The sequence below is a fragment of the Acanthaster planci genome, linkage group LG06 (genome assembly GCF_054643075.1).
Source record: "Acanthaster planci isolate LZ-2023a linkage group LG06, COTS_SCS, whole genome shotgun sequence".
In the NCBI taxonomy this organism is placed as follows: domain Eukaryota; kingdom Metazoa; phylum Echinodermata; class Asteroidea; order Valvatida; family Acanthasteridae; genus Acanthaster; species Acanthaster planci.
Window position 1 is genome coordinate 15,009,862 of NC_141782.1, and position 27,458 is coordinate 15,037,319.

A 27,458-nucleotide genomic window follows, 5' to 3' on the forward strand; every position below is an offset into this window, starting at 1 on the left:
AAACGCTTGGTGGCGCACTACTCACAATCGCGAGAACCGGCTGTAATTCGGTATTTGTAGACGTGAATTGTTGCAATAAGCGCGTCAAGTGAACCGCTGCTTAATTTGCACTGCCGTCAAGAGCACGGGTGTAATTCCCCTGACCAAACAAGTCGTTGTCAACCTCATCATCAATGGAAATTATTGGAGGGATACCTCCATTCTGGCGCCATAAAATGTGCCACGTCGAAAAACTGAAAGGAAGACGGTCATTTTGCTGCGCATTTGAGCGTTCAAACTGAACTTCTAAGTGAGAATCCGCCAATGTTATTATGGCAAGGCCCACTGACGTGGAAAATACTGATAAATTTCTTTACGACGCCGATGGCTTCTTGATTAGTTTGCACCAAAAATGTGTCCTATCAAATAATGCAAAACGTTCGTCTGAAGGCATTGGCAGCTAGGGGTTCTTTCCGCCAGCTTCACTTGCCTCAATCAAGTTGAGTGTCTACCGGCTAATCCGGTGTGATAGAGGTAATTTGAACGAAACCGTTCGGTCGTGCTTTCCTTTGTGTCAACAATATTTCCCGCGCCACAGTTTTCTGCAAAGGGCTGGCCATTCGCATTCTCATCATGCAGTTGAAAATACTATGCCGTAAATCGGATTTGCAGGGAACGAGTTTAACAAAGCCCTGTAGAAACGGATTTCATTACCTCTTTTTTTTTCAAAATATCAGATTAAATTTAATTAAATACTACGCACTTTCACCAAGTAGAATACTAACTACAGATCTTATGGACCAATTGTCTTCTCATTGCCCCCAGGGCATCGTGCGTTGAAGCACTCCTCTATCATCTCCATTGGTCGTTCTTCCAATCTATCAAATCTAAAGCTTTGCTTGTGTTTTCTTAGCGACTACTGAACTCTTAAAGTAAGATTGATTTGATTGGCAGGTGTCAACATGACGTCCAGAAGTAGCTTGTGTTTGTGATCTGTAGTAATTTCAGTTAGAAACGGCAAAATGAGATTTCAAATTTGTAAATATTTTCCAGTTTTAAATGAGTCACAGAGTTTGAGCTAGAATTTGGATTCTTAGTTATTCATTACTCGACTATCCTCCTAGGGATGCTAAAAAACCCTGATATTCCAAGTCCTTCAGAAGTCATCCACAATATATCAAACAATTTCCCAAACGTTCCCAGATTCAGTGCAATTTTCTTTCCGTTGAAAGCCTTGCCATATACTCAAGATAGTCATCGAGGACAAGTGTCTTGTAATAGAGGCCTTTGAGAAGGTGCAGCGCGTCAGCCGGCTTACACACAAGCGGACTGGTGAAATTTAAAGAGATATGGTGACAGAGAGGGGGAATATAATAATCTGGGAATGAGATCTGTCCATCCGTACATCCCTCTTTTTAAAGCGATGGGCAAGCCAATGAATGGCTAAGGGGGGAGAAAAAAAGTGAAGTCAACCCCGGCGTCTGTGGAGACATTCCCGAGGGAGCGACTGGGCAATCAGGGAGGAACCGCATTGATTAAATTGCTAGTTGAGATTTTTAACAAGCGAATATCAAATGACTGGTTGGGCGGTAGACGGCCCACCGACGCTGAGGGTTGTATATTGCGAGAGCGATGGCATCTGAATCCGACTTGTGTTTTTTTATGTAGATGGAAGCAGGTTTGGGATTGGGGTTTAGGCGAGACACATCATCCACGTCCGAGGAAAGAACCCTCAAATGTTTTGAAAATTTATTGGTATCAAGAAGAGTTTCGGAATCCATTTAATATTCGGAGCTGAATTTCGTGAAGTCTCAAGGGCCACAAAAATCAGGGAAATAGATGTCGGTTTTGTCAGTACACACTTTTGCAATGTCTATATAGACTGAAGTAAATTAAAAACCATCTAGCTCGTATAGCAAATGGCGTAAAAGGTAGCTTTCGTGACATTTTAATGCACTAAAGGTCTGGTACTGTATTTCACAACATAACTTCCCCATCATTAATGTGAACTCTTCCGCGTAGCGTAGCAGTGCGTGCGGTCACTGAATTCCTCTGTTCAGCGTGAAAGAGAGAGAGAGAAAATCGACTGACGAAGACTCCCGCAGCACCACCCACAATAAGATAAAACGCTGACAACAGGAGATGTGCAGGCAATTACAATCTCGCGCATTCTGTCGTCGGAACTGCTCAGGCGTTCGTTAAACAAAACTCATGCAGCCAGCAGAGATAAGAAAGAGCCTGTGAAATGTCAAAGGAGCTCTGCAGCCAACAGCATAAGGCTCGCGATATTGAAATTTAGCAGTGGGCCTGATAAACTAGATCGGAAAAAGAGATTGAATTGAGTTGGAGAGCCGAAAGAGAAAACGCGATTTCATTTGATTGAATTCCAATCTATAATGTGCTAGTCCTAAGGATAGGGCGCAGCGATCTTGTCTAGTTTGAGCTATTAAACTTACTGCTCACGATTTGCCGGCTATGATGTTACACAGAGAGTCATTTGTGTCCAAGTGAAAGACGGGTTTAACCTTTTCCTAAACATCTTTTCGAGAGAAACGTATTCATCGGAGTAGCCTTTAATGCTGTGTAAAAGCCAAAATGTGAGTCGGACGCATACTTGGTTTACTTGTTTTCGTCCAAAGCAATCCAAAAGATGACGATACGCCTTACAAGGACACAAAAATGTCTTTGGTCACGGAGCAGCGTAACCTGTAAGAATTTCGTATGATCGTCGCTTTGACAGAGACGAAGCCTAAAGATCGGCTCATACCTGGCACGAGAGGCAAACACGGACGTTAGATTCAAATATTTTGGGCCGTCGAACACATTGCGAGTCTTCGGCTCAAGTGAAGTTAACTGGAAAGGTTTCATGGTGACGTCAAATTTGCTTTACTATTTACATAGTCTTGAAGCACGAATTGGCCTTAAGTTGATTTCCTGAAGTCTTCACATCATAATTGTTGTTTACAACATTTCCAATGTACACACTCTAGAAACTGTGTTCATCAATAAAACACAATCTTGAGATCACGACTTTAAACATGTTTGGATACTAAACATTTGGTGTCCAATTCCTAAACTCCAATGTCCAATGGCTACACACTATCCATCACGACTCTGAACACGTTAAATTTGCAAACTGATAGCCTGAAAGTGTTTAGAAAAGTGTTAAATGGCTAAACTCAAATTTTTGCTCCATACAAAAGTTACTGCTTAATAAATGTACATAATATAAGTCCATTCAAACGTCTCGTGTTTTTGTTATTAATCTCACATATAAATAGTTGTATCTTGGGGCATGACGTTTTACCAACCGCTAACTTGAATGTAATCTGCACTGATGTGCTGTATTAAGGATGAGTAGGCCTACATTTGTAATTACAGTGCATTATGGTACTAGACCTAATAACCATAAACAACTATGTTTTGGACGTAAACTTGGTTCCTTGTGACGTTAAACTCAGTTCATGACAGAAGGAAATAAATAGATGCCGTGTGCAACGGGCGAACATTTTTGGTCTTATCAGATTTGGAGGGGCATGGTCGGACCCGGTAATAATGTGTAATTTCCTCGTGTCCGATAATGGAAGCTTGCATGGGCCTGGCATTGTGGTGCAATGTAAGCAGCGGCTTCGGCTAAAACGTGCAGACCCCACGGCGGTTCCATTATCTGCACTCGATCTGTGTCACGTGACCTGGTTAAAGCGCCTGCCGAAGTGAGCAATGTCAGGCTCGAAATTACATCAATAAGTACGGCTCTGCAAGAAGGACATTCCCATTTTCCTTTTTTTCTGAGGGGGGAGTATAATTTTTTTGTTAACAGTGTAGTGATGTATTTGTTAATCATAGGCCTTGGGTGTTCGAAGCGTTGGCAAATTAAACTAAAACATTTGCTTGCACCGTTGCTGCTGAAGGAAAGTTCTGGCAATAAATCGCACACCTTTCTCTACTTAGGCGCAAAACAACAACTTCCAAAGGACCAATGGACGGACATAAGTGTTCAAAGCGATATTGCAGTTCGAAAACGCCAAAGACAGAATTTCTCCGGCCAAAAATTCTTTAAATAATTCTTGAAACATTTAAACACACAAAAAAAGACTTAACAACACAAAGACCTGCTTAGAAAATGTCAGCTTAAGGACATTTTCTTAAGGAATTTTTTTTTAAGGGAAAGGGGCCTTAATGGCCGGATGGATACTTTGAAGGGCATGCCCGCGAGACCCCTTGCGTAAAGACATCTCGCTTTAAAATAAAAGGACAATCATTGAATGATAAGCTGATGCTTGTCATTCATTTTCGTCGATCTTGTGTTTGCAAGGATTCACAAAGACCACATTCGATATTAAGAAGACTGAAAGACACACCCAAAGTTAGTTGTTTTTACCTCAAGCACCATGGAGGCATCTTGGTTTACCTCCCCCTAAGGAGAAGCGGCGCCCTGCCTTCATTTCCACATTTTCACACTTCTCTATACAGGTAAGGTACATCTTGAAGCTTGAAGTAGAATCACTGACAAAAATCCAACATAATTATGGAATTTTCGTGTCTCCTGGAGAGAGAATTTAAGTCACAAATACCATCGTATTACGTTTTCAAACGTGACAGATGTGAACCCGACATACGAGAGTGTGCAACCAACTCACTGTGCAATTTTATTCTTCAGACGGTGTCTTGGGGCTGCAGTGATTTGCTGGGATGGAGAGAGACAAGGTTAGATCGATGGTAGAGCAGCCCAACGACTCTCTACCTCGCAGGACTTCCCTCGCCTTTCTTCTTCATCTCGGGAAAAGCTCGCCGACCAACTCAATAAAAACGCACCCTCTTTTTTCCCTGTGAGAACAAAATGCAATTATGTGCCCATATCGAAAATAGAACAGACGTCACGGCTGTGATTCGATTCGTCGCGCTTTGGCGCACACTTTTTTGTGGATAGATTCTCTGATCAGAATAAACTCAAATTGAGTAATACTATATGAATGGCATATTTGAATTATTCAAATAACATCAGACTCGAATAACTACCAATGGGAAAGAAAAGAGTCATTTATACAATTTTGGTTGGTCACATAGCACTCTATGCATCTAACAAAAAACGGCAGAGTAAAAACTTTAGGTTGTTTTATCGATTTAAAAATATATATTGAAAGCATTTTGTCTTCATATTCAAACAGGCTCCAATAACATTTTGACAGAAGATGAAATTTATATACCAAATGAACACTAAACTTTGATACCTCATGATGTAACTAAGAAAAAGATTCCAAAATAAATGATTAAGCAGACATACAAGAAATGCCAAATTGTAAAAACACTGGGTATTAAAAAGTGAATTTACAAGATCAGATTGCTTGAGAACAGTGCAGATATTAGAACCAAGAGATTTACCAATTTACTTAGTCGAGTTTACCTACAGCAGAGCGCTGTTTCATGTTATAAACGTAGCGGAATCCGGTTGCCACCAACAACGAAAATCGGACTGAAGCGAGCGATTTAGGTAGCATCTATACCCAATTGGTGACCAATGGACAAAGCCCATAATCAGAGACCTTTGCGTGATGGACTGGCGTTTTGCACGTCACACACCGAAATTCCACGAAAATGGCACGGTGTGTGCTTATTACTATTCGCTTAGCACGCGAATCCCTTCATAGGGTAGGCCATCGTGCCAATTGCTGTCTACTCAGAACCACTTCAATTCCGAAGACAACCCAAGGCAACCCCTTTCACTTATACTGTTTTCTTTCGCACGGTCACTTCAAACCTAACCAACTCTCAGAATCAGAGACAGAATCAGTAACCGAAAGGACATAAGTTGTCAAAGGAGCTGGGAAACCGCACAGGCGAACAAACGAACCAACGGCTCACTCAAAACCCACAAGGAGTAACTAAAGCGCTCTCAATAACATTTTTCTAACATATTTGACCCCCCCGAAAAAAAGTCCTTCGAATTGCCACATCACATTATAGATCCCGTACAAACGTCTTTCTATCAAACTAAATAAACTACCAAGCGACTAGGAGATAGCAGGACACGTTGAATTCAACTGACCTAAATACAAGGAATTGATCTCCAGTAGGCCTAGTATTTTTTTGCCTTCCTACTCACTGCGAGCACGAATACGACCAAGGCATGCCTATAAAAGGAACACAATTGTGAGACTTGAAAATAACAGCTTCCCTTTGTGACGTCCTCAACAATTTTTTTACGACCATGTTGTAATTTGATTGGCCCACTACTGAGCTAACCATTAAGGGGTACATCCATCTTGAAAGACCCACATTCATACACGTTTACATCAAAATAAAACCTGCAGTGTGTAAAAAGATCTCTCTAAACCGCTTGGATTGTCATCAACACAAGGATAAAATTTGATTAGAGACAAAAACGTCAACCATGAGTGAAAGATATACCTTTAAATGACGTCCTCAGGATAAGGCATGCATTCATAAATTTTTGCAACAGGGAAACGGTAACCGGTTATGCCTGGCCCTGTTCAGATCAAATGAGACAGGACTAAATCATTGGCCAAAAATGCCACCCCGAAGGCTCGAAATCCACATGGTTAATTATATTTGTCGTGCTTTACCGACCATCTGGTGCGTAACACAACGAGTAATTTGACAAATTGACCATTAGGTTGGGAACCAATAAAACTGACATAGGCTTTTGTGCGCTGCTAGCCCTAATTACACTACTGTCGCTCGAGCCCCTTCTGACGATTTACCAAGGCTGTGCAACGCAGTGTAGATTGGCCTTCGAATACCGTCATCATCTTGCCACGAGGTTTCCAACATGTCAACCTGTTTCGCTGGGACGCACAAACTTTCGCCAGCAAAGGAAAATTGGAAGTCATAAAACTTAGTTCTGCACTGCATGCGCAGATCCATAGGGTATTGAAATTTGAGGTTCGACCCCTGCTCTAACATCAAAAAGAAAAAAAAAAGAATTAATAGATGAAGCAATTGTAGTGATGATAAAAAAACCTGTGTGTCTACCTCTTGGACATTACAAAAAATCGGAGGGGCCTGAACACCCCCCCCCGAAAAATTCCTGGATTGGCCCCTGCCAGTGAAAACAGGGAAAACATTAGGCCTATAAAAAGAGACAATATATTCGATGATCCTGCGTTTGGTATAGGGTCTCTACTTCTTTGGATGAAAATGAAATGGTTGAAAATGATATGTTTGAATAGTCTTGCCATATACTCCTCATTATTCCTCCTATTAAGTGATATCGTCACGGCAAAGATTTCACTGATACATGTATCTATGAATACATTGTAGGTCAGTGACAGGAAACGTAGACTAAAAATGTCTAGTAATAAATACTGTAAATGGTAATTGGTTTATGAAATGACATCGAAGTAAAAATCTTTAGAACTGTGACAATTACATGTTTTTAATATCTTTTAACAAAATCTAGGAAAATACTAAAACGATCTTAGGAAACTAATGCTAGCGCACAGGACTAAGCCAAAAAACGAAAGCTCCTTTTCAAATAATCCCACTTTAATTTCCCTGCTATCTGACACAAAACCTTCAGGCCTTTTTTCTCTTCTGCTTTTAAGCGTTTCAGTTGGAATTAAGGCTTTGGACAGACGGGCAAAGTCACTTCTCTGTGACTAATTTCCGCTAGAACCTTCTGAAAATTCCCTATGGCGTGTCATGGTTTTGAAAAACCTCCATTTTCAGGTTTTTTATGTTCTGACACAGAGCAACGACCCGGACAGCATTTGTCCGGCCCGTGCTGGGGTCTCCAGAGAGGCCCATCGGGTCCCCGGTTAAATCGGCCCGCGTGACCCTACCCATTGTGGTTGTTTTCTGCTCAACTTTCCCAAACCTTTGAATAAGGGAATGTTACCGACACGCGTAATGATAAGTGTCAGACACAGCATGGCCACAGTGTTGAATGTATTATGAGACCAAAGTCCGAGGCCAGACCAAGAACTTGAGGTACAAGATCAGGACCGAGATCAAAATGGTCCCAGGTAGCGAACGAGACAGAGAGACTAAAAAAAACACTGCCATGTTTTACAGTACTGTAGCGGAGATACACATCAAGGGAATCTTTTGTCTTCCCTAGTCCTTGGCTCATTTTTGTCTCTTGCAGCTTAACGTTTTTGTGTGCTTAGTCTAAGGGAGTGTGTTATTCACAGACGAAACACTGTATTGCCTTTTACAGGGGGACACACCGGAGCACTGTGTGGCGCATTGCGACGGGTGAAGGCTGTGTTCCGGAAAGGAATGCGTATAATTACAATAATTATAAGCGTATTCTATGCCTTGTATAGGCCTGATAATCAGATAGCGTGGACTTATTTCGGGAGTCAACATCAGTGACGCAGTTACGTCTTCAGCAGTATATTTTACACACTGCGTCACAAGAGCTCCTTTTCAAAATGGAACATTTCTCATTCTTTGTCAGATAAGGGAATTCTGAGGAGAAAAACAACGAACACATAAGGATTTGTTGTAATTATAGGCCACTGCTACATTTTTTTCCAAAAAAGGAAATTAATAAAGAAATAAAATAGTTTGGTTCAGAATAGGTATTAGGTCTACATCACTCGTAAAATATTTGAATGCGTAGAAGCTGAGGTTCGTTACATCTTCGTTTCCGTAAGCTAGGTATCGTTGTCTCAGTAAGAGCAAACAATCCTAAATGAAAATTTTCAAATTTCGCTCCGCTTGAACGAACTGGAAATGGGTGATATCAGAACTTTACAGATTCTAGCTTGGGCGAACTGGACTGAACGTTTACAAATGCATCGACAAATGCAAACGCCGATCGATCAACTGACAACAGGGTGGTAACAGCTAATCTGCGATCATATCTTTCAGATTTCACTGGTATCAATTCATGGATAACCAACGCATTACCTGTACAGTGTTCTTTAAAGAACACCTCTAAGGAAAACATGTTTTCTCTGATTTTATCTGTTAAAATAAATATGGAAGCATCCAAATTGAACGCGGTGTCATCTGTCTTCAGAGCTCAACTATAACAAGCTAAATAGGGGTTTTTTGTGTTCATGCCAAGATGCGAATTCTGAATGTAGATTGTGCCATTCGGAGAAATCAGAGATAACGAGGGGAACCCTCTCCCTGTGTTTGTAGAGTGGATGAATCCCTGTGCATGCCAAACAATGCATGCAGCCTTATCTATTTGAACAGATGAAATCCGAGAAAACATTTTTTAGAGGTGCTCTTTGACACTGATCGTACCCTGCATCGATGTTATTTATACAGTTTTTAAAAGTGTGATTATTTTAAATCATACGTGACAAAGGCCACAACGTATTAAAAATGTAAGTCACTAATTTCAGTTAAAGATTCATGACAAGATTTATGAATTTTCAGACAAATCTCTGTAGAAAGTTTATATACTTGAGGACAACTCTTCGCTGAAAGCATACCTAATAACACATGCTTATTTCAAAAAACTCACAGTATTAAACAGGTACGTAACTCTGACAGTACCACTTTCCGCTCCAGAAAACAGACGAAAGAAAAAGAGGACACAAGATATGTAGATGGGAGGAGAGTTTGGCCGGCTCCCTCAATCTGTAGCACCTCGTCACGGTCACGCGATGGCAACGGTCGCCCCGTGCGTTGAGGGCCGGACGTCCATTTTAGAGACAAGGCAGCTGTTCACCAGACCACTGTTGCCATTTGCATTGGTAATTGCCGGGCTTGTCTGCTCCCCCAAAAATAACATGGGCACATCCTCAAGCTCACAGGAACTTCACCTGCGGTACTCCAAAGGTTCTTATTGGTCCGCGCTGTGAAACACAACCCAGTGTTGGACGGCGTTAAACGCTCGAAAGTGCTCTCAAATGACAGACCCCCATGGAACCGGTTTGATTAACGACGTACCTCGTTTGCCCAGATTTGTCTTCCAAACCAATCCATCATTGAAATTCCTTCGCAGTACTGACGATCTCATATTTCACTCTGGCACTGCTTCACCCGCTTATTTTCAACTTTTAAAAGCAACTACTCAGCTGGTAACCCAGTTTTTAAAGCTGTCGCACGCTGGCGTAAGGGGAAACTAAGAACCGCGGAAGAATCTGGGGAGTCTTCAGTTGACGCACTGATTGCAAACAAAACAGTTTGGACAGGGATCGTGACATTTATTAAAGATCCCAAAGAACCTTCCAGACTGACTCGGGAAATATTGGATAACGACTTTCCAGTTTGCCCAAGCATGTCGCATGGCGATCTTGTATGACTTATGTCAGGTGTCTTTTGCTGTCTGCGCCACATCAAACAGAAGATGCATAAATGTGATTGAATTCCTTAATATGAGTTTTGACGGCTTTTTTGTGTTAAGTTTGAACTAGATTAAGCAAACACAACTCTCTGCATTATCATATGCATGGCTCTATGGCTACAGCGTCGTTTTGTTAGGCTGGAACACACATTAAAAAGCCATGCCTAGGTGTTGTTATAATAATATAATCACAGGTGGTGTAATTCAAGATTGAATACACGCATTGCATTTTTTTTGGGGGGGGTGTATTTTTGGGTGAGCCATCAGTCTCATGTCTTACCAAAAGCTCCCCCAAATTCTGTGTGTATTCTGGACTCCCTTTCCAGGTCTGATATTTACTTACTGTCCATGAACCAATCCAGATCTAAAAATTTACTTACTGTTCATGACGACCCTCTTCTGATCGAGCAACCTCTCGACGTTCATGCGAGCCTCGTAAAACCACTCCGATTCGTTAGTAAGGTAGGGATAGGCCAACGAGAGATCCTTGACCCGGATGCCCCCGTCAGGTAACCGGTAGGCGTACGGACAGAAGATACTATAATCCAAGAACTCGTAGGCATCGTAACAATTCCCAAAGGCAAAGATGTCGTCGTCATTCTCCACGTTGGAGGCCACCACGTTGAAGAAGAATTCCTCGTTGTGTTGCACTCCTGAAAGCGCCTTGCTTCTCCAGATCCTGGTAAAGAAATTAGCCGTTTCGACGGTCTTCATAGCCTGTCGCATGTACCTACTAGGGCCGTAGCTTGTGGCCCCTTTGTCCAGCACCACTGCCCAGGTGCCCGCCTCGCAATCGTTTCGGTTCTCCTCAATGTAGGCCAGGTAGGCTAGGAACTTGGAGACGATATCGTAAGGTTGGCTGGAGGGCTCCACCAGCTTCCGAGGCCCCGCATGCACTGGCTCTTTTACGTCCACAGTTGCTTTCTCGGTTCCAAGCTTCCCGTAGCCAGGACTGTCCTCGGTAGGGTACTGATTGCCGAGTCCCCCGCCCTTGGTAGCTTGGGTCGGTGTCGTCTGCCCCTTGGGCGTGGTCGGCGGCTCTGTGTAGTTGTAAGCTTGCAGACAGGGAGAGAGGTAAAGGAACGCAGAACATACGATAACTGCCTTGATGAATGCAATCGGCTCCAGCTTCTGAAAAGCCATGGTGAGCATTGACGGTTCATATACTTAGGTATCACTTCGAGTGCGGTGTACCACGATCTACCGGTGCTCCAGCATCAGCTGCACACCGCAGAGAAATTTCATCGAGGGCGAATCTCTGAAATGAAATTAAATCCATACAAGAGATTTCAAATACTGCTTCAAATGGCGAGCAAATGCATTAGGGGGGGTATCTAGAAGAAACGAGAGGTGCTAGACCTATGCACCTCATGAAGTCAGTGCCCGAATGAATTAGGACCCCAACTCACACCTGAATGACTCTAATTTGGTACTTCAGCAGTGCCAACATAAATCAATGGTCTGTATGTTTTCGGGAAATAACAAACAATAGCATTTTACGTGCAATCAGTTGATCCTTACTATGTTTACAAAGTATCAAATGAAACTGCGACGACACTTCGGGTCTTAACGACGACAAGATTTACTATTTTGTATCAAATGTCTGAAGTCCAGTACAGGTACCAAGCTGCCTGTGACCAGACTGGTGGTGGGTTGTGAATGCACAGCAACAAGACTACCCATCAGCTTTTTTTTCAAACCAAACCGTTTAGGGTGTAACTTTAACAAAAGGCGCCTTTGTTTATATTGAAGAGGAAAGTGCGAAACGGGGAAATACCTTGTGGATCGCTCTTCCTCTTGCTCGAATAAAACCAAATTTTTTATCCTTTTTCCTGCGATTGCCAGTTGGATGTTAACAACAAAATTTTCACCAAAAAATCGCACTTTGGACAAAATGTAGGACGGTTCATTCCAGCTGACTGATCGATCCCTGGTGCCTTATGATTAAACAAGGGAGCCGTTTGGCCGTCATGTATCACCAGCAGTATTGACTGTCATGTCATACTTTGTGTTGTTCCCTTCGCCTTGCAATGCGAACTTAGTCTCGACCGCGGTTGGTATTTCTCCTACATGGCTCAGGTGTCCCTTCCTCAAACAAACCTCCAAGCAATGAATCGGAGAGTTCCGTCCTGGAGAACACCGTGTCCTACGCGGCAGTGGCAGTAGCCGCACTCACAATACACGTTGATGAATAGAGCGATAGCCAACTCAAATCAGTCCGTAGTTGGAAGCGCACAGTTGTGTTATATAGCGCCTAACATAATCATTCACACAGATTCACGTCGTGCTGCCCTCCCCGTATGTGTGGTGATGGTCTCTGCTATCGCAGGTAGATAGCAAGCACGGTGATGAGCTCAGATCCCTGCACGCGCGCACGTTCACCGGAAACCATATAATCATCAGTCACCACCACCAGGCGAGGCCACACGTGCACGACGCATAAACGAGTACGTCGAGGAAGTTGCTATACGATTGTCACATCGGAACGAACCATTCAGCCTAAGGAGAGGGGTACCGTGGTAAAGGATCACCTTACCTACTGCATTATCTTTACTGGACTGCTGACAATTGTAACGGGCGAAGCAATTATTATGATGTTCCCAGTCACACAACTCGCAGAGGATATATTCGAAACATCCAACCTGGTACCCCTGAACATAATGGAATCCTCTCGTCAGATATCTAAATTATCCAAAACGAGCTTCATTTTTGTAACGGAATACCAACATGTTTGCAGAACACCTGCTGTCTGGCCGTACCGTTTAGAAGTTGTTCTACTACATGTTACAGATGATCATTTAATGATGTGTAAACGTAACCAAAATTTGATGTGTAACTAGCACGTGAAAAGAGTGAGCTGTGCGCGTTATTTGGCTATAGGCTAATGCGCAAAATGTTGGATTCCCACATCGTACCATTTAGCCTGGAAAGAGAGAACGTCTCCTCATATTCTTAATCTATAAACCGTTCCACAATATAAAATATATTTCACTATATAACAGACACTGTACAAAAAGTATTGGCTGTGTTTTGTCTTTAGTAGCATCAAACGATTTGCTTACAAACATGTTTCAAGCCTCCATAAATTGAACCTCAAAATTCTGTTCTTAAAATTGAATTCGAAGCTGGCCTCACCTTACTAATAACAAAATGAACACTAATGGGATCCAGGGCAGGTTGTCTTTTGCCGTGTTTGGTTGCGTATACACACGGGCGACTGCAAATTGGCTGTTTTGGTAAAGCAGACGTAATGAGTCATCAGGTTCACGCTTCAACTACAATACTTAAAATGACAAACTTATTTTAATTTCCTCTATACAAGCCACGTATACACTATAAAACCCAGAACGTTTGACGTGTTTATAAACTAACCACATTGAACATTTGAACACGCGGTGTGTTTAGACGTCAACGTGTTTATCATCGGGACATAACACGCCTATTTATTGCGGCTTAAAACGTGAATTCCATGCTTTTCCGCCAGTACTCTTTAGAGCCGATGAAATTCAAATCTCATAAAAGTGGTTCGTTTAAGCTGACATAACGCATAATGATTGGATGCAGAGGGGATTGTCACTTGGTGCTCACACCAAAAATAAACACCGTGTTTAGCAATCTATCCAGTTGTACCATTAAGCGTTTAAGACGTACGACTAGGCACATACGCTGAATGTACACGCACCTGTATGCGCACTTCGATCTCTTTCGCGTCCCCCGCACGTCTGCTAGGTTTTTTAAGTGTAGAGAAATGGTGGGGGTTGGTGGGGGATAGGGTGTTGAACCCCCCCCCACACACACACACACTCACACATCTTTGTGGTGAGCAAAAACTTGAAGCGGATTCTAAAGAATTTTTCAGACTTCCATCTACTAAAAAGCGTTCAATATCATTCAAAAAAGGGAAAACGGGTTTATAATTGAAAAAGTGTTTAAAAACCTGAAATACGCTAAACACATCATAACATACGTTGCATTTATTAAATAAGACAGTGTGTTCAGCATGTAAACATGTCGTATGTGTTTATTTAATAAACGTTTAAAAAGTGTTACAGATTTGCTAATTAATTTGCGTTTAGAAGTTAAACGCTTACGTTTTACAGTGTATAATTTTAAAAAAATGTATTTTGAACTGTCCCCTCAGAAAGAACAATTACGCAGTACTGAGTGCATTGCAGAATCTTCAGTCGAGTTTTACTTTTCAAAATTCTACTCGTTTTGATGCCAATGCAAAAGTGTCACGTGATTTTTAGCAATTCACCAGACATCAAAAACTAGAGGAAATCGCATCAAACTGCTGAGCCTATAGTCGTGAAGGAAGAAGTGCTGACAGAGTGCACCGCTGGCTTTGTGGGAAACAAGATTGATTGTTACTGTTTTATTTTAGTAGACGAACATCAGGAAATTTTGTTTTTCTAATTACTGCGTTGCTGGCACAGTTTCTAAATTGTCTTGGAAACACTCATTCGCGTGAAGTAAATAGTAAATCAGAAAACAGTTTTGCGGGCATTTTGAGAAACTGAGGGAGCTTCAGCCCATCGTAAATGCACTTGATGTTGTGCCATCTCGAGATGACCCGAAGCTGTCAGTATCTGGTGATATATCATAAACAATTGATGCAGCTTGTTTAGACGATGTTTATTTTTGGAATTTGACAAATTCCAACATGTCACTCCAATACGAATAAAATTGAATGCAGTTTACTTCAGGCAGATGGAGAAAGGAGTTATAATGAAAGAGATTACAGTTAGGAAACTACAAACCCATTTGCACATTTCCATACGTATGAGAATTTTACATTTCTTTCCTTCTGACAAGTATAAAATCGTAAACAGAAACTGTGTACACGGAAATGATCGGCACTCTGCCGTTGCACTTTAAGGTATAGCGAAACGTGGTCGTCTAGAGGGCGCCTACATCTTTTAGCAGTGGCCGATGCAGTTCGCACTCACACAGAGTACAGTGAGAAACCCGATCGGACTACCCACCACTGTTAATAAAGGAAGCTTTTACAGCAAAATGCCACAGTTTTGAGCCTGCTGATTCTAGGATCCTTACTTACTAAACAACTTCAGCATTATTTTGTGTTGTCATGGGTAGCGTTGTGTTGGCTTACGTAGTTTGCTGGGTAAGGAAAAGGTTTAGGAATGTGAGTGTCCACGATTCAAGTCCCAGAGATTTCTTTTTCTCGATTTCATTTTTTTCAGGCTGTTTCTTGTTGGGAAGGATAAAATTTCTAAGATTATTATCATAAGCCCAACTCTGAAGCCTTAAAGATTGTTTGTTTTATTCAAGGAAAAAAGCGCTCACTTTATCGCGTTATCGACTTGAGCCCTCTTCATCATCGCGGGACCCATACAACAGAATACTGTAATATATTACTTCTATGCTTCAAAATCTTGGCATTTTGTTGTAAAAGCCCCGTAGACGCATGGAGTGAGTCAGACCATTTTAATTTTACCTCTTTTTTGTTTTTCGTTTTTTCTTCGTGTTTTTGTGTTGCTTATCTGCTTAAAATTTCCCCTCTTCACTTATCATCAAATCCAATTAGGTCTGCAGATTTCTTATGACTTTCATTTTACAGCTATTTTTTCAATCGTGCGACACATGCATTTCGAGGTATTTTTTTTTCAAATCAGGTTTTGATTTAGTCCACGTCGTGGCGTATCTGCCGTGGGCAAATTCTCAGACGTCGCTCAACTTTTCGACAGTTAGCAATTTAAGTCACATTTTTGTTGATAAACTCTTCTCCCTCCATAATTTCGTATCCTTTTAATTTTTGCTTCGCTCGCCGAGCGCAATCTGCAGCTAATCTGGAGTCCTATTTCGCCCAACCACTGCCCCTATAGTGGATTCCAAACATGAAAATCATCTTTCTCAGTTCACTCTGAAAGTCATACGACTCACACAATCATGCATGACTTTGAAATAATGATAACAATAAATCCTTCGTTGAATACCTGTCATAGTGAGATTTATCCTTTCAGGGAAGTATCTCAGCCGAGGTTTAATTGATAGCGCTATCAATCGTCATTTCTAAGACCATCTCGGAGCTAGGTATGCACTCTATTTATTAGCTTTATAAACAGCGAAGCAAACAGAGATACGGTACCTCAGGAGAGGATCGGGGTTCCATTTGATTCCGGTCGGTTGAGTGATGACTTATTAACAACACCGTATGTTGTATAAACTTGTGCAGGGGAAGGGTTAAATGGGAACCCAGGCCTTTTTGTCCGTCTGTCATCGTTATCGTTCTTCGATCATTTCAAGGTTTCTTTTCTTCATTAAAAGATGAGCCTTCCTTCTCTTGCTTTGTTGTAAAATACGTGCACTGATAGCGATGCAGCCGAGTTTTAAACTGAGGCTCATATTTCTTGAGGGGAGTTTTGATCATTGATAAACAGAATGCAGCCCAACTATAACAAAGGGCGGATCCAGGATTTTCAGAAGGGGGGGGGGCACAAACGTGGAGGGTCAAATGCGAACATGCAGGCGAAACACATAAATGCAATTGAGCCAATGTAAAATTCATTGTCATACTGGCGGTTGGGATGGAGGGGGGGCGGTGCGTTCCCCTCTAAATCCCACTGACAACCCAACAAATATGAATCGAGCCCAGCTGGGCCCCACCGTATTGAGCTGGGTAAAACCGAACTCCAAATCAGTCAGTCATTTTGACGCCGCCCGATTCAACACATTACGATCCGACCAAAGCGGAATGACTCGATTATAATTCCTTGTGTCTCTCTGATTCGAGAGTTTTGAATCTCTCAGAACTTCACGGAAGACGATTTATATTCATATGAAGTGAAATTTCAATTTAGTGCACACTCTGCAGTCGAAAAAACAAAGAGAATTTTTGTTGCGTGTTTTCGATGGATTTATACTCCATTTCATTATACATGTTATAAATTGGTGCTAATCTTGATTGGCTCTCCTTTTGTACTGTAATTAGTAAGTTTGGTTATTTTCCAAATTATCTTGTGCAATTTCTCATAAAGATTTGCCCAACTCATTTGAGGGGTCTTGCGATCAACAACGAGAATCAAATTTTCGAGAGGGGGAAATTGTTTTTGGTGACTCCAAAAATTGGAAATTTATTAATAGATACCTTAATAGCCTCTCTGAGTGTGAGACTCCCCACTTTTGAAAGGAAGTGACTCAGTCCCCAATAAGCGCCTTTTCGTCGTTATTTTACCCCATAAAAATCTCCTTCGGGAAACCGTGGAACCCAACCCCCCCCCATCCGCTAATAGTGATTAACTGTTCGAAGCAGGCATGCATGCGCAAAGACGAATCAAAGCGTTCTGCGTCGAGAATTCTGGACTACAAATTGACTGACCAAGTCTCTTTAAAGAGAATACCGTTAATCATGGCTAATTCAAAGCATACATATCTTCGGCCATCCAAGTTAGGAGTGCAAGGCATCATCTCTATTAGTCACGCCGATACGACTAACAACATGTTCCCGGGTTCATCATGGATCATTCTCATGTTGCATCTCTCGCCAGTGGTCGGCCCTTACTAAATCAAATTAAAGGTATAAATTTACTGACCTGGATAAAACGAATATTTTTATGCTGTGCCGTATTTTATTCTGCGGCACCAAACATTAGTTTTCATGAATTCATTTATGTTTGTTATAATAAAACATATAAATCACATTTTATAATGTTTAGTCAACAACTCATATTTTTGCACTTTCATCCTCCGTCTATGTCTCCATCTGCAAGTTGCTTTCGCTTGCTGGTTCGTCGGAAAGTTGTTAGTCACATGTTTACTAATAAATTCGGTTGCAAATAATAATTAACGTCATGAAACTATCGCAGAAGAACGTGGCCGACGCTATATAAGTTGTTATTATAATTTGAGGCATAAGTAATGTACTTCACGTCAGAAGGATGCTGGATGTGAATTGAGACACATCGACTTGAAAATAATTACTGCACATAATAAGCAGGAAAGTCGCTGTCCGAATCCTGGAAAGCCTGTATTGCTTAACTGTGCACTTCGTTTAGTCACCACATAGAAGCCTTGGAGACGCCTATAAGCCTACTTGTAGAACTTCATTAGCCCAGATGGGCAAAATAAGGTATTCTTTGAAGTATGAGAGAGGGATATTTCTCATTCGCCTTTGTCTCTGACTTGCATCGCCGTTTTCAAAGCGTGGTGCATCACATGCAGTCAAGCGTGAAATTGCAGCCATCCTTAATGGCTGCCATTGCCTCCACATATAATCATCCAAATCACCCACAAAATCAATGCATAAATGTAAGTGTAATGTAACCGAAGTAAACAGTCAGATTACTGGAAGTCCATTAAGGTTGTTGAAGGAAGAAAGGTGGTACAAGTTAATGAGTAATCAAGAGTTATTACACCCTTGAAATAAAACGTGCACGTATCTAACATTGTAACAGTTTTTACAGACCGCTCCTTTCAGAAACATGCTCAAGCCGCACTATAGTCAAAGAATTCCCCCCGCACACATTAGTTGCTCTCATTCAATAAGGTATTACTTTGAGAGAGCATGTTAATAGTCACATTACGGAAATCTACACTGGTAGATGGGTTAAGAAAGGAACAGGTTAATTAACGAGCGGTATCATTACTGCACTAAACCGTTATTGTCATCAAAATGGTCGTGTTGACCTGCAAAGTCTACGAAAAGGATGTTATTCATCCTCTAGTGTCACGAATTTTAATGGAACTGCTCGCCAGTTCCTTTAATTCAAACTCCCTTGATCTCCACGGAAAGCCGTTTGACGTTTCGACAGCCACGCAAACAGCACTGTCTTATAGACTCCGTTTTACATAGCAAATCCTTTTCCTGGAGATCACCAATCCCAAAGGACTCGATGCATGGAAACATTGGGGTTAGCGATAAGATACGGAATTATCTCAATGAAAAATTGCATGAATTCAGTGACGCAATGGGGCACAGGTTACCGTGCCCATGGCCCGCAAAAGGTAATGCCAAACCCCTAATCTCGCTTAGAATTTAGAGAAGACACAAAAGCCTTCTTTGCTTATTTAAAAATGTATTTGTTGTTTCAAATAGAAGCAGAGTGTCCCTCTCAACACTGAACTATTATTAAGTCTCTCTGTCTCTTACCTTTATGCAGATTTTTCCCTATAGTTACGTGGACTGCTTAGAGACCTGCAGCGCCGGGTTGTGGAACTTTACAAAATGTAATAGTTAAATTGGAAGTATGCTTGTAGGTTCGTCATGTTGTTTCAACCTGACGATTATCTATTCTATTGAAGTACGTGCAATGGCCTTGACTGGGAGCACTTTGCATCTGTATAATATCTGGACACGACACTTTACGCCAGATGATTGAGGGACTACGGCCCTATATGGAAACCGACACGACGGCCACAACACACGATACGAGTCTGACAGCAAACGAGTGCGTGTTCTGAGCGCCATTTAGACTGTAGCTCCAGGCAAATCGTATACCTGCTTATCTCCCAGACCAAGAATGTCAAAACAGGAAGAGCTCCGTAGGGGGAAATGCGTGCCGTACCCCCCGGACCGCGTGCATCCTCTCCGCTGACGGACCTTGCCACGCGGTCGGTCGGTCGGTCGCTCGGGTGTCACAGCGGCGCTATGTTATTTTTTGCCCCGTATCCCGTGCAGTGCTGCAACCGGCAGCAACTCCTCTGCGCCAAAGTATGATGCCACGGTCGGATCCGGTATGATGCGACGAGTGCATTTCGTGTGTATTGTAGAAATGTGAAGAAACAGTAACCTTTGGGGAGAAAAATGACAAGGGAAAAAAATTCTACGTGCCAAATGAAAGAGAAGTTATAACAATTCTATATCAAGCTCTATGAACTGCAAAATACTCACCTCTGAATCATCTGCCAGAAAACTCTATCTTTTTTCGGATTTCCCGAGTTCTATCATAGAAAAGGAAGATAAATTATCCTCCCACGAGCAACATATACTGGCAGTACATGTAACGACAAATTCTTACTTTCAATCTTTCCTAAAATTCATCCAAACTATTATAATAGAATCCCATCACTACCCTTAAAAATATTCTGAACCTTCTTGTGTTCATAAATATGGCCATGAAGAACGTGCCCGTATATTTTGAAGACGACGCTCACAAAAATCTGAAAGCAACGCAACAGTGAAAAGCAGCGAACCGCCGCGCAATCATCAATGATTGCGTGCAGTGCGTGCCGTGTGCAGTAGACCGTATACGGCTGACCTTATCAAGGTAGCAGCAACTAAAACGAACAATGACTCATGAGCGTACAGCACAAAAAGCACCTCAAGGAACTGTCAAATTTGTCTCCAAGAAATGGGGGATTTAAAAAAAATTCCTACTATTATTAGTGTTGCTTGCATACATTCTATATGTGCTCACACTTCGCTTAATGTATTTCATGAAAATTCTCAAGGGGTTTTTCGATGTGCCCCATCCATAAATTTCAGTGACACAGATAATGTAGAAGCATCTCAAGGTAAAGGTTACACACTGTGGCATGACCATGTCTCTACAAAGTGACAGAAGGATTTAAAGTTGAATTGTGTTGAAGTCCAATAATCATTTCCACCATCAATGTTGACCTTGTCAACTAGAAACAAAAAACTTAAATGAGGAAAAATCAAGGCAAATACGGTAACCACCGACTTCACGTTTGAACAAATATCTCCATTTTTATCAAATTTACAGCCAACATGCATGACGTCATTCTTGCAAGAAACCACACAAATGTCTCTGCAGATTCATTCACGCAGAAGTGAAATCCTGCCGTTGGTTTCTCGTAATTTTGCAGGCGGTCGTTTGAGATCGACAGGAACACGTTTGTAATGATACTCGAGAGGCATAACGGCTCTTTTCGCTTTAGTTGGTGAAGTATTTCACCCAAGAAGCATGAAATGAGAATTCTGAAAAACTGAAAACTTTTTGCAAATAATGAAATTACATGATTTCTTTAATCCGCAAAAACTCAAAACTAGGGCGGTAACCGAGTTGATTATTTTGGCCTATGCTACCCAGAAATGGGTAGTTGTACTATTATCATTGTTCATTTAGTTGGTTTACTTAGATAACTTTCAGTTTTTATTGTCTTGAAAATATGTCCATAATATTAGTTTGAAACTAGCGTCGAGTACAATGTCACATGGCATGTGTAGGTTCGTAACCCTGCTCAACAACTGTACAAAAGCGTCGTTGTTGAGGACTACGCGCCTGAGGGCGTGTGTCATGTATTGCAACAGCGTTTCTAATGTGTCGATCTGTCACGTATAATTTATACAACAGTGTTCATTATTGAGTTTCATATCACAGAGAAGCAGTTATTTCCTGCTGCGCTGTCACTTCGTAATAAGCTTGACAGGCAATACGAAAATAATACTTCAGGCCGGTTCATACCTCGGGCGAATATGAACAAGAAGGCAAATATGTGACTTCAGACAAAATATTCGAGTTCCGAATTCGTAAAAGTTGAGCAGAACTGAACTATAGCGAAATTTCGCTGCATTTTTTTTCGTGACGTGAAATTCGCTTTACACTTTCGTATTGATATGAAGTATGACCGGCCATCAATGCGTTTCTTTTTCTCGCTATCTGCCTGCACCCGTGCACGTTGTTTATAATACATGAACTCCTCTTAGGGTACATCATGACATCACTCCCTATAGCTCTTGAGTGAATGAATACTGGTCTCGGCCAACGCCCGCAACATCTGATGTAACGCGCGCGTGCAAATTATTCTACCTTGGCCCTTGCGCACCTGCAATGACAACGGAGTCGCTGAACCTGCAGCGAATTAATGGACGAAAATTTACCAAGTAAACTGTGACGACTTGTGGGTCGATTTCGGTGATTTCAGTTGACCATGCTGCAATACTAAACATGGAGGACGGCCTTATCAACTGCCTCAGGAAGATTCTGGCAAGAATCTAATGCGGCTTTCGTTAGATTTTATCCCCCAGAGAACATTAAAAGGAGGCAAAAGGAAAGAAATAGACTACCACATGCGCACTTTTTACAGGACATGCGCGACAGGACAGACATTTGTTCAACTAGTCACAGGCATCGGCGGGAAAGAGATTTGTCATAAACTGTCCGATTCGTTAACCAAGTTAATGGTTCCATACAAGAGCAGGCATTATAGCCATTGTTTTGAGGGGGTGGCTCTGTTATGGGGCGAGGGTACATTTAGGTGATTCTTACATGCTCTTGGAAGGAAGGCAAATCACTATTTGTCCCATTTTCTTGTTTTCAGTCATCGGACAGAGCTACAGGGCCTTTGACGTTGTACACTGATGCCATTCGCATGATCAAACTGCATTGCCACATTAAGCAAAAGCTCGCTAACCTGTTGAGTTAAAACGGCAGAATTGGTTTGGTTTTGCTTCAAGTCTCCATGAAAATTGGTTTTCTCTGTATCGTTCGTTAATCACAGAATGTCGGTCAACAAACTTTTTGTCAGTGAACAAAATCTCAGAAGGAGCAAACTCACGGAGAGAGAACTGATGAAGAAACTTTCTCAGTGTTACAGTGAGTCACATTTTACGTTTATGATATCTGAAAAAGCTGGTAGAGTGATCCGTGTCTAAAGTGACGTCATAGCAACTGTAGTCTCACGCACTAGGACAAATGACATGGAATGATAAGTAGTAAGAAAACGCAGTTTTACACAATATTATCCAAAACTATGGGCCCTCTTATAACATTCCGCTCTGTAGTGTAAGTCGTTGCACTAAAGCTTGAACTTTGAATCCAATTTTAAAACACGGCAGAATTATTTAGGACTTTGGCTTGGTCAATGTTCCTTGAAAAGTGTGATTCTCTGCATCGTATGTTTATCACAGAATTTCGGTCAAGAAACTATGTCGACGCATTTTTATCCTAAACTAAAAATAAATAAATGCTGTCTTATGACATTTACCCCCATTCTGAAGTGTAGATCATTGCACAGAATGTTCCTAAGTCTAGTTTTCGAATTCTGGCCCCTCTGCATTAAACTTCAACATTTCAAACACGTCGAACATCGAAGTTGAATTTAACCAAACCCGATAGAACATTCTCCGTCTTAAGCTACTCTTCCGATAATTCGATACAACGCAATTCACAAAGAGAAGGAAAATATTATTCTGTCTCCAAAAAGTCAACGGAAATTGTTCTAAAAAGCAGTTCAAGGGGCTTTTGAAAAATGATAGTATGAATCAATCTCTTCTTGTGGCAAAAGTTCACGTTCAAATGATTGACTGTAAAATTTGATTTACAGAAATAAGGGACCTGACTTCAAAACAGAAGGGTGTATACATGACACATATTGTACAGAAAATTTTTGATAGCCTGACCTATCAGGCAACTCTTGCGAGATGTACATTACCTACACGAGATAATGTTTGACCGATAAACCTAGTAGAGTGTATGCAGGCTACCTTGCTACATCGTCTTGATTAAAATTCCTCGACAATGATGGTAATGGACGCTTACTGTTCGCACCGAAATAACCATGTCAGTTTCAATCCTGTGCCACTTAGAATGAGGACAGTGGGGAACCTGTCCCCAAATTGGTGGCACGTGCCATGGCGCGGCGCATGCGGTGGCGGAAGTCGATTTATAGGGATCTTCTCCACGGTAGGCCGAAAACTAGAATACCTACAGAAAAGTGCCTTTTTTATCAAGAGCACGAGAAATCAGTCTTCGGGTTTTCTTACCGCGCAACTATTCAAACCTCACCCCATGCCCTTACCTCCCCTGACTTCTGTGCACTCCTCTAACTGCGGGATACTTGCAGCGCCTTTTTGTAGTCCCATGGCAACGGAGAGATTGATCCATCATCCGAAAGGCGGCCGTCTTCCGCGGAGTGGCATTTTCCCTCGTAATGAAATTTAGCCAGGGAATGTGCTGCATTCTGCTTTACTTCACGTGGGCTTGTTCACAGAGTGCGGGACCAATACTTTTCTTCAACTCCCATGAAAAAAAAATTTAGAAAAACCACGGGCTCGAAAACAAAGTAAGCGAACGGGCGTGGCACTGAGAGATATAAGCGCATAAGGGACCAACTTTGATAGCTTTTATTGCAGGGTGATTTTGAGCGAGTAAATATAGTTCCTGGAATCGACGATAAATGAAGAAAACCATTTTAAATCGACACCATATCAGCTGCAAAAACCATTAGAAATCGCTCTCTAATACTGTTAACACCAGTACCAAAACGTATATCATGTTAATATTATAATATATTGATTCATGTCCCTATAGGTGCAACGTATTGAAAATGGAGGAATTTTTAATTTACATCGATTTTGAAATTTTTCTCTCAACTATATTACATACAGGCCCCCCATTATGGAGAAACTGAACTGGCAATATCAGAGTGTACTTACTGTTTCAATTTTCGGTTCGCTATTGAAGTGTCGCTGACGTGGAACTCAGCACCATACCGCTCGAGGCCTGTGCCCCCCGTGTGCACACATCGCTCAGAAATTAAGGAGGGAAAATAATCCGATGAAAGTTCGCCTTGTTGATATTTTATTTGGGCCATTCCCCTTCCAGAAAATGAGGGTCCCATTTGCCCCCCTCCCCGGCAAAATATACCCCAGGTACGCCATTTTCTTTGCAAATAAGGAGCAGCATGATATAGAAATGTTCCGTTTGAGTGTTAGATAAACATTAATATGCAAGGCAAACCTTTGCAAACGGCTGCCTCCAGAAATCCTGCGGTGTGTTCACTCCCCAACCCTGGATGATTGGCACATGAATTAGTAAACATTGCATGTACATTTACAAAATGCTACCACGTGTGGCAATGACCAAAATGCAGTCTTCAGTCATTGCAAAAATTATTGTAATCGCAATGAATTATGAACCACTTTTCCATGAATTATCATTAACCAGAACCACTCATCTTTCCCAGATGGTTATGCTGTCCAATTATTTTTTTAATAAAATGCATTAGATGAAGACCCCAATTTTGTCTTCATTCTGTGAATTTTCCTGGGTGCACTGACTGCAGATGGTTAAGCTGTCAGCATTATTATAACACGTGCATCATAAGACAACAAATGATATTTAATTTTTGGCATTTCAACTGCCGGTCTTGCACACTAAATGTCTATGGGGTTATAATACGAATTTCTATTTTGGCGAGGGCGTAAATAAATTGAAAGCTACACATAGCTTTTAAGGGAAGCGTAAGGTCATTTTTATTACTGCGGGAGAATAACACACAATGTGTTTTCTGACGAAGAAATAGGGATTCGTAGCCTTAAGCCTGTCCTGTAATGTAAGAGCCGTCTGTGGGAAATCTATTTAATGTAATGCCCTTGTTTTGTTTCTACACAGGTGGGCACTCAAATTAATATGCGCGATCGATGCAGCTTTGCTCAGACAGACAATGTTTGGCACGGGACTATAGACCATCCAAGGTCGCGTATCAGATAAGACGACAAGCTGATTGACTCGAGACTAGCTGGACGCAATTGGCGACGGGAAGTGTTGTACATATGGAGAATTTGCAAGTGTAGGAAGAACGCCCCTGTCGACGAATATGGACGGGGGTTGAGGCGGGTGCTATGCGCTTGCGCAGATGCGGCAGCTGGACATGTTAGAAAAAACGGCGGAAAACACAGCTGAACCAACGGCTGTAGGCCTATAGGAGACGGACTCGTTTACGTCGTTGCGTTTTGGAAAAAAGAACGCTTCGTATACTTCCTTGAGAGAGAAACTGACGCGGTTAGAATGACTTTTACCATAGCGGACCAGTGGAAAACATTTGCCCCTTTCAATTCGTTATCCTTGACGTTACACGATGCCTTACCGATAAATCCTATATTAACCTCGCGGACAAAAGAATAACGGTTACGAACCACGGAGGTTGAAATGTAAATTTTCCCCGAAAATTGGCTCAAAACATGACATTCCAGTTTCTTTAAGTCGAGCAGCTTCGTATGCTCTTCCCGACAGAAAAACACTAAATAAACGGCTATTGGAGTGTGCGTGCATGTTCTTCCCAGAAAAATTGATGATATTCCCCAAATTAGAGCGTTTGAAGCACCAGACTGATTACTCATATTATTCATGATTTATTGGACCCATGAGAATTCGCTCAATTTTAGGGCTGTGTAACTGAGAGCACGCTGACAGAATCACAGATGCACACTTCAACATAAAGGCTTAAAGCCTTAAGAATTACGAAGACTAATTTTATCTGCAGGGGTTGTTAATAGAGCAAGTTCACCAGTCCAAATGTTTATTTATATCTTTCAGCACCATGATGCCTTACGGAAAGATGAAATCGAGCTTTCCGTTCGTCACTTTCAACATTATTTTGCAATAATGTCGAAAGCGTTTTTTTTTTCCTGCAATTGGACGCTGTACAGTTGGCACACCAGGACAGAGTGTTGATAAAGCAGAATTATGCGGGCCCCAACCTTTTCGACAATTACTACCAGTAATTATTTTTGCACCACTAATCACACGGTATGTTGAGCATGTTCTAGAAGTTGTTAAATCTCTTAACTCACTTGTCTTGATTTAGAGTGGTTCGTTTCTCTTTGTATTGCCTGTTCGGGCCAACTTACGTGTTCAATCAAATCGGTGAAATGTGCGAAAAACCTTCCAAAGAGATTATGCTCTTACCTCCTACCTTTAATAAATTCCCCTGTTTCCCTGTGCTATCTCGCTCGAAGGTCTCCGTCAGGAAATGATGTTTCATCTGCAAGGAAGAATACCACTCCTAGGACGATGGGTAAACAATTTCAACGACGTGGGGAACGACAACCGGCAATATAGCATCAGAGCTGCTGTCTGAACAAACACGTCACACGCCATGCACGCGGGAAGAGGCAGAACCTTGTAACTGCTTTAAAGCCTTGTGGGGGAATTGTTTCTTTCCAAGGCACCCTTCCCTCAGTCCACAAGGACTACAACAGATATCTTGTGTGGTTCTCAGACTCTGTTACGATTTAACAGTCAGCTACATTGGCCAGTTGCACAAACCACTGAGAGAAATTCCTCCTTCGTGGGCGTCGCAAAACTAATTTGAACAGGTGAAAGTGGCCTTGCTAACGCTGTTACTGGAAAGATTCCAAGTGGGGTGAAGTGTCACAACCAACCACACCGTTTAACCACGCCCCTACTCTGTTGGGCTCCAGAAATTGTCTGGAATTTTATGCGTTTGGTTTCGTTGTAGTGGTGAAAACTAGAATGGAATTTCTGGCAAGACACCCATATGT

General features: G+C 41.7%; 1 protein-coding gene across 5 annotated transcripts in view; it reads right to left on the reverse strand.

The window, feature by feature from the left end:
* Window positions 1–27,066, reverse strand: part of LOC110988263 (putative G protein-coupled receptor CG31760) — a 114,002-nt gene extending 86,936 nt beyond the window's left edge. Inside the window, exons 1-2 of one of the 5 annotated variants that reach the window (XM_022251606.2) lie at window positions 26,870–27,066; window positions 10,630–11,507 (exon numbers count right to left, since the gene is read on the reverse strand). In XM_022251606.2, coding sequence (XP_022107298.2) covers window positions 10,630–11,401 — 772 coding nt within the window. In that variant the 5' untranslated portion in view covers window positions 11,402–11,507; window positions 26,870–27,066. Of the gene's footprint in view, window positions 1–10,629; window positions 11,508–12,026; window positions 12,683–19,358; window positions 19,681–24,608; window positions 24,911–26,869 lie in introns of those variants that run through there. The other 4 variants (XM_022251607.2, XM_087137930.1, XM_022251605.2 and 1 more) reach the window with 4 other exon arrangements.
* Window positions 27,067–27,458: the final 392 nt, after the last annotated feature.